The following is a 17,068-nucleotide window of genomic DNA, read 5'->3' as shown; positions in this document are numbered from 1 at the left end:
ATGCTGAAGATTTGATTTGCCAGCTAAAAGTTTAAGGTTCGGATTGAATTGGGAGAAATTGTGTGTTATGGTAGATAAACGCCTTTGCCTATTGGTCTGATTAAAAAAAGAGGATTTATTTTATGACCTCAACTGAAAATTTTAAGACAAAAACCAGTTTAAATTTAATTGATATTCTTTAAGATAATTATAAAAGGTATAAACAGCTAATGAGATTTCTGTTTGTCTGCAATATAATGTTGGCCATCTATCTTTTAGGGATTTTGGTTTGCTCTTCCCTTGTTTGTTGTGAGAATGAGGAAATCATCTTTTCTGTCAGAGAACAGTTTAGACAGCCACAATGTTGGGCTGCGTGACTTGGCAGCCGCCATGTTGGCTGCATGGCTTGCCGCTCCCCTGGTGGCTGCCATCTTGAAACAGCAAAGGCCCCTCCCTCTGACTTAGCCAATCACAAAAGGAATATCTGCTTACTGAGGCAGGATGGGATTTCAGGGGTGGAGTTTTAAGGCGGAGTTTTACTACAGAAATGTGGATGGGGCAGGAAGTGTGATTGCCTTGCGGATTTATTTAATACTATATTTTAAGCTAATCTCTTGAATCTAGAAAACCCTGCTTTCCTTAAACTAAGGACAATTAAAGGTTATATGTTCCCTCCCTAAACAAAAGTTAAGTAGCTTATGTCAAAGTCTTTAAAAGGTACTGATAGCAATAATCCAATTTCTAAAGTGAAGTATGGTCATTAATATTTTTTTTGATGCTTTATCCCAAACAAACTTACAAATGAATTCTTTGAATGTTTTAAGGACAGGAAAGGATTTATTCCCTTCCACTGTGTGGAGGGCCCCCTGGGGAAGTTACTTAAGCATTCTGTATTGACCTCTCTTGAGCTTTTTTTTGCCAAGAGGATTCCAATTGTTTACAGCTGTTATCTAAGCTCTCCATTCAAGCTGAGATCATGAAAAGCTGGTACCATGGATCTGTCTCTTGCCTAATGGTGTAAGCTGGGCCCTCTGTGGAGAAGAAACCTGGATTCCCCATGATCAATGCCAGGGCCCTGCCGGCAGGTGAGGGGATCCAAAGGCAGGTGCTGGGCATGGAGGCCAGAGGGACATAGGTTAACAAGGAGACAGAACTGAACCTCACATCACCCTACTTGGCCCAGAGGATGGCTGGTAGTCAATGACGGGTAAGACCCTTCAGGGAGGGGCAACCTAAGACAGGCACAGTTGGGGGGAGCTAGTACGAGAGAACTTGGGCCGAAGACAGGCACAGCTGGGGGCCAGTAGGAGAAAACTTGGGGTGCAACAAAGGTGGGGCACAGATCCTCACCCGCCCCAATGGTGCACGGGCTTGAACACTCGGCCCTTCTGAGGAAGGTCTCCTGTCCCCATGGCTGCTTCTTGCTTCCCATGCCCAGCCCAGATCAGGAACCAAATAGAAGAGATTTGGTCCAGCTGAAATCAGAATCCAGAAAAACGGAGGCTTGGCTAACAGACCCTATATCTAAATCTAGCCTAACAACAGGAATGCTCAAAGCCTTCACAAGAATATAAATTAAAATTATTGTTAGAGTATTAAATTTGACAGTAAAATAGTTGTCAAGTTTTCAAATTAATTACATTTGGCTAACTTGAAATAGATAATTATTCAAAAGGTATTAACCAAAATTTTCACTTCGTGGTAAGCTGCTGGAAGACATCTTACCCAAGTATGGTTTTCCTGTTATGATAGGATCTGACAACGGACCAGCCTTTATTTCACAGGTAACGCAGGTAGTAGCCAGGGCTACTGGGGCAAATTGAAAATTCTTATAGGCCCTAGTTCAGGGCAGGTGGAAAGGATGAACAGAACTCTAAAGGAGACCCTTACCAAATTAACCACGGAGATTGGCGGGGACTGGGTGGCTCTCCTCTCGTATGCCCTTTACTGGGTAAGGAACTCCCCTTACACCCTGGGCTTTACTCCCTATGAAATCATGTTTGGCAGGCCACCACCTATCATTCCAAACCCTGCCTGTGACTGTGTTTTGTTTGACTTGTTTTCAGTTGTTTGTTAGAATCCTCATGGAGGAGGCATGGTTGCTGCTCTGCCACAAAGGGAACTGGTGGAAAGGCAGGAGAGCGGAGCGTTGTGGCTGATGGGCAGGGTTAACAAAGGGGCACTCTCCCTGGACATGGAAGTCATAAGGACTTTGAAGTTCTCCAAGAAGAGGAGAAGTCTGACTCAGAGACTGGCCGAAACCTCATTGGGTTAGGAGAACTGGAGGCTGCGTATTGAACTTGTAGATTGCAGTTTGCTGGGCAGAGGTCCAAGCCCAGTGGTATAGGGGTTAAGCTACCTGTGTACAGCAAAACAACTTTCTCCTGTGCCAGAATACATTTTAAGGAAATTGGACAGACTGTGTTTATCGCTAGAAAGAACTGGCCACAGTGCACAGCCCTGACAGTGACTTGCAGAAAACTGTATAATAGACTCAGGTAATGCCTGCATCTTCATGGACATGGCTCGAGAGAGACGAGGACAATTTAGCCTTATATAGGAGGGTCAGGAATGGACTTTAGTCACCTCCCTAAGATGTTTGTATAGCCCTGCCATATCTCATGTTTAGTAGCAGAGGATTTGGCTGCCTGAAGTGGCCATGGTGCCAATATTATGTTTCACTGTATTAATATGTTGTATTAACCTTTGATTCTCTTACAGGTTTAAATGTAGCTGTAGCTGCCAGCAGTTGCTGTAGACCGGTGATGGTCTACAATCCTTGGTAACCAAAATTTTACAGTAGATAAACTAATCTTGATTTGGCTTTTTGATAGCCATGGAGGAATTTTAAGAAGAAAAATCCTATTTCAATAGAAGTTGTTAAATCTAAAATGGTTTCTTTCCCTTCCACTGGACCATTTGTTATAGTTTGTCTCTGCCAGGTCACAAGCCCAGCTCTTTCTGTGCCCAGGACAGCAGGGAGCCTGAGTGGAAGATGACCTTTAACCAAACACACCCGCTACAGATCACCCTCAAGAAGACAGTGGACTTCGCCGGACCCCTTGGAATCCTCCTAATGCTGTTGACTTCCGGCCCTTGCATTATTAACAGACTAGTCCAATTTGTCAAGAAGCATATAGGGGTGGTTCAGTTGATAGTTCTACACGCCCAGTACAGGCCTCTAGCAACGGTGAAACAGAAATGCAGTCCGTCTCATGATTGAGCCGGAAGTCTCAAGACAAGGGGGGAATAAAAGGGTGAGGGCTACGCCCTCCATCTTGACCCAGGGCGAGGGCTACGCTCTCCATCTTACCCCGGATCCTCCATTTTGGGGCAGCAGCCTTAGCCATGTGCTCGGCAAGGAGCTTCTTCCTGGAAGCCCAAGCCTCTGCTAGCCACACCTAGGATTTCTTTAAATTAACCAATGATAATTAAGGGAAGTGAGCGCCATAGATACGACCACATCCTGTGTAACAAGACACCAACTTGCGCCTGGCCAATCGGCAGGGCCCACAGTCCTCTCTCCTCCCCTTACTCCACCCCCCCTATAAAACCCCTCTTCCCACAGAGCTCACTCTCTGCTGCTTGCTGCTGCGTCAGTGAGTGTGGTCGGGGAGCTAGCTCGAACAAAGACTCTTTGCTTTTGCATCGGACTCAGCTGACTCCCTGGTGGTCTTTTGGGGATCCTGAAATCTGGGCATAACATGATCTTTTCTCTTTTTTTGAATTCTTAAATATGTTAGCTTAGCTTTTTTGTTTGTGTGAAGTTTAGTGTTCACTAATCTCCTTTTCATTCAATTAGGAAACTTGGGTTTTTAAATTACCCTAATATCTCTAAATGATGATGTGTTTTCTTCATTTTACTCCACCATAACTGTGACTTCTATTTTCTTAGTTTCTGGTATAGTATCTGGCATGTAGGAAGTGTTCAGTATTTCACTGTAAAAACCAAATATGAAAACAAAAATTGGAAAATAAATATAATACAAGTATTCACAGTCCAAGGGAAGATGGCTGGTATGATGTTTTTACAAAAGTATTTATAAAAGTACTATGAAAAATCACTCAGTGTTTATCCTCAATGAAGCACCTTAGTAAACAGGGTGAATTATTCTGACACCTCTGACAAAACATGGATACTTTGTTAGTTTGTTTATGCTTGTCTCATGTTCACCTCTTCCAAGTGCTTTGACTTAATTCTTCCTTTTCTCCTTTATAATGAGCAGCCAAACGAGTGGTATGGCAAGTAGGCTCTAAGATGACCCCTGTGATCCTTGCCTCCTGGTCTTCACGTCCTTGTGTCATGCCCTCATCTTGAGTGTGAGATGGGCCTGTGACTTGCTTCTAACAGAACATGTCAAAAGTGATGGGATATCACTTCCATGATTATCTTTCTGACACCTGTCTTACTATTAGACTCTATTGACTCTTTGATGAAGGAAGCCACCATATGGAGAAACCCTTCCACAGAATAAGACTGGTATTCATTTCTATTGCTGCATGACAATTACCATAAACAGTGGATTAAAACTACAGTGTTCATGGGTCAGGAGCCTGGGCACTGATTAACTGGGTCCTTTGCTCAAGGCCTCATAAGACTTCAGCCAGTGCTGTGGTCTCATCTGAGGACTGGGTTTCTCTTCCAGGCTCACTGGTTGTTGGCAGAATTCAGTGCCTTCCAGTTGTAGGATGGAGGCCCTCAGATACTAGAGGGTTCTCAATTTTCCCTGGCACATGACTCTCCATATCATGGCAGTTTGCTTCTTCAAAGCCAACAGAAAATCATCTCTACTTCTCTGACTTCTTCCATCTCTGAGCTCTAGAGCCCCTTTTGAAAGGGCTGACCTGATTAGGTCAGGCCTACCTCCTGTTATTTCCCTTTTGCTTAAAGTTAACAGATTAGGAAATTTAATTACATCTGTAAAACCTTTCATATAATGTAACCTAAGTAATAAAGTGGTATCTTTCCATAATCCCTCACCCACACTCAAGGGGAAGGGACTATTCAGGGCAAGTATACCAACAGGCAGGAACCTTGGGGCTATCTTAGAATTCTGCCTACTACAACTGGCCTGTCTTAGTCCTATTTGTGAGCTTTATTTCCACTTGGCTCCTATAGTTTAGATTTTGGCAAAGTATTTTTGCAATACTGTGCTATTACTATAAGGGGAAATAGCAAAACATTTTATTAAATTTATCTTTAATAAAATTAGAATTTAACTAAATTAATATTTACACAGAACACTAAGATTTTAAAATCACATCTACTCTAAATTAGCATCCTCACAATCCTTGTGAATAAAGCACAAAGATGATGTTTCTTTTTATTTGTTTAACTGGGACAGTGACCACTGTGATTGAAGAAGAAAATGTTCAGAAGCTAGAATGGGGATGATGAATGTAGTTTGCTCCATTAAGTAAGCATCATTTGTGAGCATAGCAAAGCAATGTCTCTATTGGTATAGAGTTAATAGATTTACCCTTTCTATACCTGTGGCAGAGCACTGTGTGTTAGAGCCAACTGTCAATGCTAGAAACAGCTGAAATAGGAAGACTGGGTATGTTTGGTTCTGCTGTGGTGGGGATCTGTGGTCAAAGACTCTAGATCCACATAATCTGCAATGTCTTCATGCCAAATCGCTTCCCTGAAGAAAGGAGTGGGAGGCAAAGAAATTTCAAGACAGTTTCTCTATAAAGATGTACTGTTTACAGTTATACATAAATTTCCTTAGAGGTAAAAGCATTTTATAGCTTTGAATATTTTAAAATTAGTTTTTTTGCCCCCATTTTGTCAATTGATAAGTCCAAGTACCCCCAAATTTTATTCATCGTCACCTATTTAAACAGTGTAACTGACCAGATATAGTTTATTAAAATATTCTCATTAAACAATTTTGATAGTTTTTAAAAATTGCAAATACATTAAAAACTGTTATAATAGTTTTTGAGTTTGTAAATATTGCCTTTTGATATTATAAGATGTAAAACTGTTTAGTTAAAACTGTAAAATTTCTTAATTCAATCTTCACATATAAAAATATATTTTTATGGAACACTGAACAGTTAAGGCCACAACACTTAGAGAGTTTGAGATGATACACATACTGTGAAATTGCTTGTCAAAATATTATCATAAATAAATATCAAAACTGGTCATACTATTCAAACCAAATAAAACATATTATTAAATTATATCTTCAAGTTTGTTATCAGAAACATTCCTTAAGAAGTCATGTTTTTCAAGTATAAATTACAATGTGCATGGTGACCACACAAATATATATTTAAAGTAGTACACAGGATTTTGACGTTTTCTCAGTATTTGGGGGTGACGTATCCTGATTATTTTGCCCAATGTGGTTCTGTTTGAAATTCTTCTTATTGCTTTTAAAAGCTATTTGATCTCTTAATGATTTAATTTCTGGAAGTGGCTCATTATTATTCGGCATACTTTTCATACTCATCAATGACAGTCTTTTAAAAAGGTAAGTCTAGAAAAAACACAAAAAATTCATTTCAGTAAGTGAAATATTCACTTAGTATTGGGGGGGATGCATAATTTCCAACAAGTCTTAACATTATTTCATCACATCTTTATGGGACACCATATATATATTCTTAGCATTCATAAGCCTTTTTTCTTTTACCAATGACAATCATGATTCCTCCTTGAGAAACTAGCTGGAACATGGCAGAGAAAAGGTAGTTGCCAGGAAGGCAAAAATACACAGGCATACTTTTGATAGAAAAATTCTCATCTCAGACTTTCATTTATGGGACTGACAATGAATAAAAAATCTATTGACTTCAAAGTGGCACTGGATCTTTAACCTCTGTATCTGCAGCCTCTAGCCTTGTGCCTGGGACATAAGAGATACCCAATTAATATATGCTAAGTAAATACAAGAATGAACTAGTTCCACAATGAAAATAAATTTTTAATAGTTGAAAAATTTACCGCTTTTTTAATCAGTTTATTAGAGTGGAAGGAAATCAAGCCAATGACACAATTTTCTGAGTGGCTAACTGTGGATCCAAATAATCAGCATTGACTATAGTTTATAAAAGCAATATTTGGTAATTTCTAGATATAACAATCACCTTCCAAAAGATCTCTGCTGTTAATGAAAACCATAGGTGCCAACCTGGCTATCTGCATCATTTAAAATTATGAAAACAAAATTCAATGGTGAATTCTGTCTTGTAGAAGAGTGCAATTCTTTCTTTTTCTTTTTTAGATTATCATTAAAGTATTTGTTTAATTAAGAAGAAGACATACAAAATCTCAAACACATGTTTATTTTGATACTGGAGTCCTGGTGCATGAATTTGTGCATGGGTGGGGTCCGGCTGGCCTACCCCAATCGGGACTGATCGAGCCTGGCTGGCTGGGAGGAGGGGCCACAGGCAGTTGGTGGGCTGGCCCTGCACCTGATTGGAGGGGGACAATCGGGGGGCAGTGCCATCCAGGGGGAGGGGCCGTGGGCAGTTGGCTGGCTAGCCCTGCCCCCTGGTTGGACTCCCGGTTGAACTCCCAGTTGAAGGGACAATTTGAATATTAGTCTTTTATTATATAGGATGTGTTAATGAACTACTTTTCCCAAGTTTTAAAAACAGTTTGGTTTGTTTGGCTTGGATAATATAAATAGGTGAGAGACACTGTAGATAAAAATGTCATGTGAGAATGATTGAAAAAAAATCTCATTCAAATGATTTCCTTTTTAAAAATATGTAGAATAACAGCATATTCCTTAAGTAGGGAATATACTTATTAGTTCATGATTGTTTAATATAATTTTCATTATCTTTTAGCCAAGGAAATGTGTATATACTGAAATATATTTTTCTACTAGGTATAAATGAGAATTTAAGCAGAATCAAAGTTGAAGACTGAATTCTTCAGTCTGGCACTTGTCCTGGCCTAACCTTACCTTTGTCCCATCCACTAATGCTGGCACTCGGGCACCTTGCTTGGTCTGCTTCTACAGGTGGGTGCTATTCTGCCTCCCGCACAGCATTCCTTCCCTGGCTTGGGCCTCTCTCTTGTACTGTATATCTAAATTCTACCACCTACAAGCAATGCTGAAGACTGGACAGCCTGAACAGCCACTGAAATCTGACCATGGATTCTAGAATATGCGTTTTCATTTGGTCAGAGGTATGTTTTCCAATAATCTTTTTTTTTTTTTCTTGGCAGCTTCACTTCACTTTTCTTCTCCTTATGTTTTTATGTCTGCCGGCTCTTTCACTTTTCACCTTCCTCCCTCATATTTAATTTTTTTTCCAGATGCTTTCCCTGAACTCTTATAATTGGAATGCTATGAAGCATAGTATACTATCTGTTAAATGTCCTGGTCTACTAGACAGAGCATTTAAAAAGTTCCTAAACCTTGATCAAATGTTCTGATGATACATCTGATATAATTCTAAAGCCACTTCAAAGTGTCCTTTGAGCCAGGTCGCAATTATCTTTTGGGTATAGTAATCCAAATTTATCAAATAATTTTTATAAAGAAAAAAATAGTCATAAATTATTTTTTAGCAAAAGATAACAATATGGGCATCATGGCCAAATAGCATTTGAAATTTCTAAAGTAACTCTGAAAGGAATTTCAGAGTGGCATATACCTCCAAAGCTTGCAAAAGACAGGCTGTTTACTCTAAGTGCAGTTCCTAATTTTTATACCTTCACCCTTTCCTCTTTCTTACTTCCTTATATTTTACAACTCATTGTCAACCAAAAATATTTACTGAGTATTTACCACATACCAGAAACTGTGATAAGTGATGAGGATGCACTGAAAAACAAGATAGATTATCATTTCTGTCCCTATGGAACTGAAGGCCAGTGGGGAGGGAGGATAGAAACATAAAGCTAATAGATATACAAATGACTATGTAATTGAAATATTAAGAAGGATAAGAAAAGTGTTATGTGAGACAATAATAATGGGCTATAATAATTTACATAAGTGCTGCTGGTCATAAAAGGCCTGTATATGGAAATTACATTTAAGCTGAGGCCTGAAGGTTGACTAGGAACTAAGAAGGCCTTTCATTTGTCTTGTCTTCCATGTTTTCTCTTCTACCCTGAAATATGGTCTCATAATTAAAGCAAGTTCTGAAAGTGAAAAGAGAAACTTACTTTCAAGGAGAAGAAACATATTCCTTTGACTTTCAGCAACTCCAAAACATATATTAGTCATCTCCTGAGAGACTGAAGTAGCATGTTGTAATGTTTCCTAAACACAACCATCTTTATTTTTTCATTCACCCTATTTCATGGCTTTGCCTTACTCTCTTCTAGACTCTCTTGATTATTATGCACTTATAATTTAAGCAATAAAGTTATTTTACAAATCTTTTTTTGTATGATGAGTCAGCATGGATGGAATGACTGAAAAAATATGCTATTAAATTTTGGAAGAACTACCTGACTCATAATCTAAAGTCCAATAATAAACAAATGTACACATTAAAAATGTGAAACATCACCTGAAATTCTTCATGTTTCTGGGCATAAAAACTCATATTAAAGAAGTTAGATTATGTGAATCACCATATAAAAAGTAGAAGGAGCAATTCAATACTTTGTTTGGTCTTAATATTAAAATGAGAAGTTCATTTCACTTACCTTCTTCGATACTTTCCTATCTTTACTTGGTATGGATTTACTATCCTCCAGGATTTTTGAAGAACTGCTCTTTGCAAGCTCACATATGTTTCCTACAATAGAATATATTTAGAAAAAATTTTCCTAACTAATCAGAAAAAGAAAAGTTGTGATGCTTTCAGTGGAACTCTATCAATCCTGAATTATAGAGTAATAATAAAAGACCATACCACTGGAATAATGGGAAAGGTCCAAACTGCACATTTCCTGAAAAACTGAGTTAAGGCAAAAAGCCAAGAATGACCTGACCAATGCTGTAAAAGTTTAGAAGGCTACATAGATAACAGTACATGCTAGGAAAGACTTCTGTAAAATATAAATTATGTTTTAAAAAATTATAATTAAATCCCTTTTACTCAAATGGACATTATTTTTGTGTTCCAAATTAATCCACATGTTATATAGTTAAATAATGATCTTTAAAGGATACTCATGAAGCAATGCATTATTTTAATTTATATTACCAACTTTAAAATATTATATTCAACTTCTTTTTAACATTTTAGGCTATATGCTAAGAATACTTAGAGATGTTAACTATTTTAACACTAGAGACCCGGTGCACAAAAATTTGTGCACTTGGGGGGGGATCGGGGGTCCCTCAGCCTGGCCTGTGTCCTCTCGCAGTCTGGGACCCCTCAGGGGATGACCACCTGCTGGCTTAGTCTCGCTTCCCAGAGGATTGAGCCCAGGACTCAGACATCCCTCTGGCAACCGGGAGTCCTCGGGGGATGTCCACTTGCCAGTGGGGAGCAGACCTAAGCTACAGTCGGACATCCTTAGCGCTACTGAGGAGGCAGGCGAGGCTCCCACCACCACCGCTGTACAGGCAGCCATCAGCCTGGCTTGTGGCTGAGCAGAGCTCCTCCCTGTGAGAGCGCCCTGACCACCAGAGGGCAGCTCCTGCATTGAGCGCCTGCCCCCTGGTGGTCAGTGTGTGTCATAGTGACCAGTCATTCCCAGTCCTTCTGCTGTTAGGGTCAATTTGCATATCACCCTTTTATTAATTTACCTTCTATAGCTGTCACTGGAGATGAGAGCAGGCTCCAGCTCTGGGGCCATTGCCAGCTGAAAGCAGGTACCTGGGTTTGTTTAGATTCTATAATTGAAACTCTGTTGCCATCACTGGCTGCTCTAAGCTCTGAGGCCGCGCTGGCTGAAAGCAGGTTTCTGGGGTTTGTTTAGGTTCTATAATTGCAACATTGTTTCATCCGGAGCTCAGAGCTGAGCTGAGGCAGGCGGGGAACGTTGACTTCCTCCATCACTGGAGTAAGCAAGCCTCATGTTCATGTTCGCTTCAGCTGCCTGGCTGCCGGCCGCCATCTTGGCTGGTAGTTAATTTGCATATCTTGCTGATTAGCCAATGGGAAGGGTAGCGGAGGTATGGCTAATTACCATGTTTCTCTATTATTAGATAGGATTTTTCTTAAAATATTCTAAAACTTTCTAGTCTATCTGCAGAAGTTGGAAGGGAAAAAGTAACAAGGGAACTACTTCTATGCTAAATTTCAGATAAAATATCTACTATTATGACAGATATTTTTAATGAGAACACAGTAAAAAGCACACTGTGATGTGATGGTATGGAAATGTAACATAGGGGTCATACAGCAAAAACACAGATGATTTGGGTGTAGAAAATGTAGGTCTCCTCTATGCTGCGGCACTTGTTCTCTGACACCAACAGCTAGACCTGGGAAAGGATTCCTCTTAAATATCTGTGGTAAGATCAAAGACTTAGGTCTGAGATCTGGGGGAAAGCTGGAAGGCTTGCTGTGGCTCTAGGCCAGCCTGGTCATCGGCAATGGAGTCTGGCAGTGCTCACCAGAGATACAAATTGAAATTTGGGGCAAAAGCTTAACTTAAAACTACTGGTTGAAAAGAAAAATAAAGGTAGTGAAAAGGCTGTCCTAAACCACTTGAAAATGACATATGAGCAGCTAGGAGTAGCATGATTATTTTTGTGTGAAAAAGCTGTGGTGGCTATCAATGAGAACAAATAAGCTCATGTCACATATTTCATAGCTTGTTATGAGTCATGTGACAGTAAAAAGTATAAAATAGAGTATATGTATGTAAACTACTCAATAAAGGCACATATATGCATATATATGTATGTACATATGTATGTATGTATGTATGTATGTATGTATATATATATAGCTTTTCTAAAAGCATACTTTTGAAGTCAAATGTGCTCACACCTTTTAGATTTTCATTGTATTCAGAAATGGCTGGTTCCTCTTGGTTGTTTTTTTTGTCCTATAAACAATAAAGAAACAATATAATAAAAAACATATTTTTTCTGTGCTAGAAAACCTAGTCTTGCTTTTTAAGTAGGGTTCTAGAGTCGGCCTCTAGCTATTAACACAAATATGTGTCAATTATTTCACTTTGCTGGGCTGTTGCCTCAATGCTGAGTGATTTGCTAAGGTCACTCTTAGCTTAAAATTGTATGATTCAAAAAATATTGTATGATTCAAGAACTCTACTAAAAGAACATTCAGGAATATTAATCGGTATATGATTTAGCTTAGCATCTTACAATGTCAAATTGGAGTTTAATGTGTTCTATGTTGAAGAATTGTAGGGACCACCCTAACTGTAACTCATAAATGCTCCTTATAAATAGAATCCTTCCCTCCCTCTGGGGAAAAAAAAGCAACAACTAATAAACATTTTTTTTTTTTTTTCTGAGAGGAAGGAGTCTTGGAAAAAGAAAGAATCAAGAAAGAGAATGACTCCCAGCCTGCCTGGCTCAGTGGTTGAGTGTCAACCTCTGAACCAGGAAGTTATGGTTTGATTCCTGGTCAGGGCACATGCCAGGGTTGTGGGCTCAATCCCCAAAGTGGGGCGTGTAGGAGGCAGCCGATTCATGATTCTCTCCCATCATTGATGTTTCTACCTCTCTCTCCGTCTCCCTTCCTCTCTGAAATCAATAAAAACGTTAAAAAAAGAAAGAAAATGACCTCTACACACAATACCATCTTGTAAATAAAAAATACATGCACACAAAACTACAAACAATACATGTTTTAAACATACAGATTCAAATAAAAGGACAAATATGTTTCAATGATTGTCCATATTAGGGTGAAGGGAAATGGGGCTAAAAAGGGATCAATTTCAATAAAGAGAGGGATCTTTGCCCAGACCAGTGATAATAGTGTTTCATAAATGAGAAAGCATGACTAACTCATTGTTTTGTACAAGAGGTCCAAAAAATGAAAACAAAAATGAATCAATACAGTGTCATTCAATTTGGGTTTCTGAATTAGATATCTTTGAAATTAATCCAGGTTAGTGTTAGCAAATTAATTATTTCAAAACTTCCATTTGTCTCCTAGCAGGGTCATTATTAGGCAAAACTACCAAATGGAAGAGATGTTTTTGATGTCTCTAGCTCCATCTTTAGGATGGCTTTTTCTTCCTCAGTGATACCTCCTTCTCTTCCTCCCATAAATAATTTCTTCTAGACTGCATCTCTGCAGAACAGATCACACTCTTGTGAACTTTAGTTTGTCCCTATACATGTAAATTAACACATGTATGCAGGCACCCACACATCCCATTTCTGCCACCAATACAGTGCCCCTAACTTTGTATTTTCATTATTTCAAAGACCCAGTGCTGAACTTCATTGTTAATTTCTCAACAGTATACTGTACTATACTGGCCCACATTAGTTGATATCCACTCATGCAGGGAACAGAAAACTAGCAAGAAGTATGGAAAGAGAGCTAGAAACAAAGTGTGCCTCATTCATAAATTTGCATGAACAAAGTTATTCATAGAAATAGTTTTTCTCCCAATGGAAGTTGGAATCTGCCTTCTGCAGAGACCAAGGAACCCATATGCTTTCTCTTAGGCAGGATCATAGGATTTAAACACATATCATCATATCTTTTCAATGGTGTCAATACCTTTTCAATTGAGTTGTCGCTGGTTTCAATCTGGTAACCTGCAGGAACAATTGAATTGTCACTAGTTTCACTGTTGTAAACTGCAGGAACATTTGAATTGACGCTGGTTACACTGAGGTCATCTGCAGGAACATTTGAATTGTCGCTGATTTCACTGAGGTCATCTGCAGAAACATTTTTATTGTCTCCCACAGATTTCTTCCTGTCTTCCAGATGTTCATTAATTTCCTCTGCCTTGTCTTCTGGAAGTGTGCGATTCTATGGCAAAATTGATAATCAAGAAAGAGTTAGGTTTTCTTTAAAAAAACACAGAGATTTATTTTGTAAATCTTGTCATAACTTGTAAATTTTGTCATAACTAATATTATCTCAAAGAACACATGGATATGAGTTCAAATACTTATGTCAAAGAAATAAATGCTGCATAACCCATGCTGTATATCAAGTTACTATATTAGCAAGCATTTTGTGTCTGTTGCTCTATTTCATTTTTAATGACTAGAATTCCCAAAATTATATTAGCACCTATCTATGAAATGGTTAACATGGAAACTAAATTTGCTACCAGGGCTGTCTCGCTGTCTCTAAAGAATGCTTCTAAAGAAGTTAAAAAGCTTTCTATGGGACACACACACACACACACACACACACACACACACACACATGCTTTCTATCTACTGGCACATTATAACATAATCATATCTATTATGTTCATTTTCCAAAACAGGGATTTACAATCATTTCAAAAGTACAATTCACTTATTCATAAGAGGTAAGTGTAATTACATTCCAGGGAAAAGATAAAGAGACATGAGCAGTTTAAGTGAAAACCAAACTGAGGCAGAACTTATTCTGATTCCTGTCCAACTAATCCAATTTATTAAAGAGCCTATGAATTTGATAGACTGAGAATAAATCATGTAATGTTTATTAAGGACAGGTAGAAAATATTAGTTTTATCTTTATTTCTATATTGAGATTTTTTTTATTTTGCAGTTTCATATTTGGGGTGGAATACTGCTTATTTTTTTTTGTCATGAGGAGATTAAGCTCCTTATTGGATTTTTTCTTACACCTTTCATTTATGCACTTCATTAAAGGTAAAATTACCTCTAAAATACATGAAGCAGTAAGCGATTAATGCCATTCACTTCTTCACAGAACATTTTTACAAAGTTCATCTTGGCCCTATTTGTCTCAGACCATATAGGTCCTTTATGTCTCTTCAACACTATCTACCTTCTCGTGGTCAATTTCCTAGCAGCTGTTTGACTAAGGATAAGCCTGATACCTAATAGAGTCTTTAATGGGTGGTTTAAAAACAATGCCTCTAATAATTAAATCATCTTTCTTCTGGCAAAAATAAAAATGTTAGAGAGTTAAGGCTAGGAAGAGGATATGTTTATATTTGATGCCTTAGTCACAGATTTAAGTGGAATCCGCAGGCCAGCAGCACTAAGGTTGTGGCCTAAAAGCATTCCCACCAAGGACAAGCAATCCAGAAGTGAAGCCTTGAGATTTAAAAAAGGGTTTTGGAAGTTACTCTGGGAAGGCTTGACTTGGGTAAATCGAAAGTCATGAGGCAGTGCATGCAAGAGGGGAATAGGGTACAAGGGTAGAAATGCTTAGGTTGGGTAGGGTTAACTACAAGGTAGCTACTATTTACCAAGAACTTCTAAGGCTTTCTTTTGTCCTGCATAATTTCCCCTCTGAATGACTTACATATTAGGCCTAGTCAAGTGCACATTATGGATAGGTAAAATGATCAGAGACAGCTTGACTTTGGAAGGGAACACGAAGCAAGATTACTAGATTTAAGACTTTTGTTCATGAACAGATATATTCATGTGTATATAAATGAAGGTCAACTAGGAATAACAGTGCTCCTAACAGAATTTCATACTTAGTCCTACTATATCCCAGAAGGAACATCAGTGAGCTATGCTCAAGCAAAGTCCTCATTGCTTGCATAGTTTGGTTAATCTAGCATCTGGGTCAATTCCAATTGTGCTAGTTAACTAAGGTATTAATGTAAGTACAGGATATCATGCTATTATAAAAGAAAACACAGAACTTTACATTATTTTATAAATAAGCAAAAACACTAATTTCTTTAATATTGAACTACAATTTTACTCATTAACTTTATGAAAATCTATGACAATGAAGAACTGTTAGAACTACATCATTTTCTAAATTTGAAAAAGCTTTCAGAAAATGACATTTGTACTAGAAATCACAACATCAATTGTAACACTTTACACTTATTAAACACATTTAAAATTATTCAATACACATCTGGACAACTACTTTAAATCATATACAGCACTTACCTTCAAACTGAAACAATTTAAGAGAGATTGGCAGAATACTGTCATTTTATAAAAGAAAAGATAAAAAATATATATATAAAAAAGATAAAGTTTAAAAACGCTCTTTCTTTAAAATATATATATATATATATATATTTCAGTGAGGGGTAGAGATAGAAACATCAATGATGAGATCGGCTGCCTCCTGCAAGCCCCACATTGGGGATCGAGCCCACAACCCAGGTATGTGCCCTGACCAGGAATCAAATCATGACCTCCTGGTTCATAGGTCAACACTCAACCGCTGAGCCACACGGGCTGGGCTAAATACATTCTTATCACCAGAACCACATAAGAAGTAAAGAGGTAGTCTTGAGTGGTCAGTGGAAATGCATCTGTGCTGAGATCACAGTAAAGAAGTGAATGGGGAATCCCAGCAACAACACAGAGCGGGTAACTATTAAGGAACCAGCTCTGGATAGTTGACCTCTCCAAATCAGTTTTAGGTGCGATAGAGAAGCCGTATAGCCTCAGAGGCCAACCCCAGAACACTGCCGCCCAGAGGCTGAGCCACAAACTGACTCTTTGCTAAACAAATAAGGCAGCAGGCTAGGAAAAAAATCCAGCCTGCTTTAAAATAAGGACTGTGGTTTACAACACAGAGGAACAGTGTATCGCAGGGAAACCCAACACTCTCCTGAATACCTGGCAGGACTAAAGGCGAGCCAGACTGAAGAATAGAAGAACCGAAGGACCTTCACTACTGCAATTTTTTTTTCTTTTTTCACCTTTTAAATAAGAAACCAATTTTTTTCCCTTTTTTTTCTTCTTTTTTTTTCCTTTTCCATCACCTGATTTTACCCTTTAAATTACTACCTTCTCATTTTTAACCAGTATTATTACTGCTACCATTTTACCATCTTTTAAAGTGCCATTTTATTTTCTCTTTATTTTATTTTGAGATTAGTGTTCTCCATTCTATTTTCATCATTATATTATTGGTTGTTTCTAGTTTGCATCCATATACAGGGAGCTGTTGCTGTAATTTGCTGGGATTAGTGGCAGTTCTAAAGGAGTATTCTCCTCATATAAAAAGTCTCTTCCCCTCTTCCACTTCATTCTCTCTTTTCGCTCTTTTTTTTCTTTTCTTATCTCGCTTTTATTTTCCCCCCTTCTTTTTC

At 38.3% G+C, this 17,068-nt stretch overlaps 1 protein-coding gene and 1 long non-coding RNA gene across 2 annotated transcripts in view; one reads left to right on the top strand and one right to left on the bottom strand.

Annotated features, from left to right (window-relative positions):
• LOC107183537 overlaps positions 1-1,185 on the top strand; it is a 6,158-nt gene extending 4,973 nt beyond the window's left edge. Inside the window, exons 2-3 of the long non-coding RNA XR_001514331.1 lie at positions 629-639; positions 903-1,185. This is a non-coding gene — a long non-coding RNA (uncharacterized LOC107183537). The remainder of the gene's footprint in view (positions 1-628; positions 640-902) is intronic.
• Positions 1,186-5,766: 4,581 nt separating this feature from the next.
• RPGR (retinitis pigmentosa GTPase regulator) overlaps positions 5,767-17,068 on the bottom strand; it is a 58,253-nt gene continuing 46,951 nt past the window's right edge. Inside the window, exons 14-17 of the mRNA XM_015565792.1 lie at positions 13,576-13,833; positions 11,857-11,914; positions 9,614-9,705; positions 5,767-6,470 (exon numbers count right to left, since the gene is read on the bottom strand). Of these exons, the coding sequence (XP_015421278.1) occupies positions 6,264-6,470; positions 9,614-9,705; positions 11,857-11,914; positions 13,576-13,833 (615 nt within the window). The 3' untranslated portion in view covers positions 5,767-6,263. The remainder of the gene's footprint in view (positions 6,471-9,613; positions 9,706-11,856; positions 11,915-13,575; positions 13,834-17,068) is intronic.

This window comes from Myotis davidii, unplaced genomic scaffold, assembly GCF_000327345.1.
Source record: "Myotis davidii unplaced genomic scaffold, ASM32734v1 scaffold960, whole genome shotgun sequence".
NCBI lineage: Eukaryota > Metazoa > Chordata > Mammalia > Chiroptera > Vespertilionidae > Myotis > Myotis davidii.
Note: the sequence above shows the minus strand (reverse complement) of the source record. Positions and strands in the feature narration are given on the sequence as shown.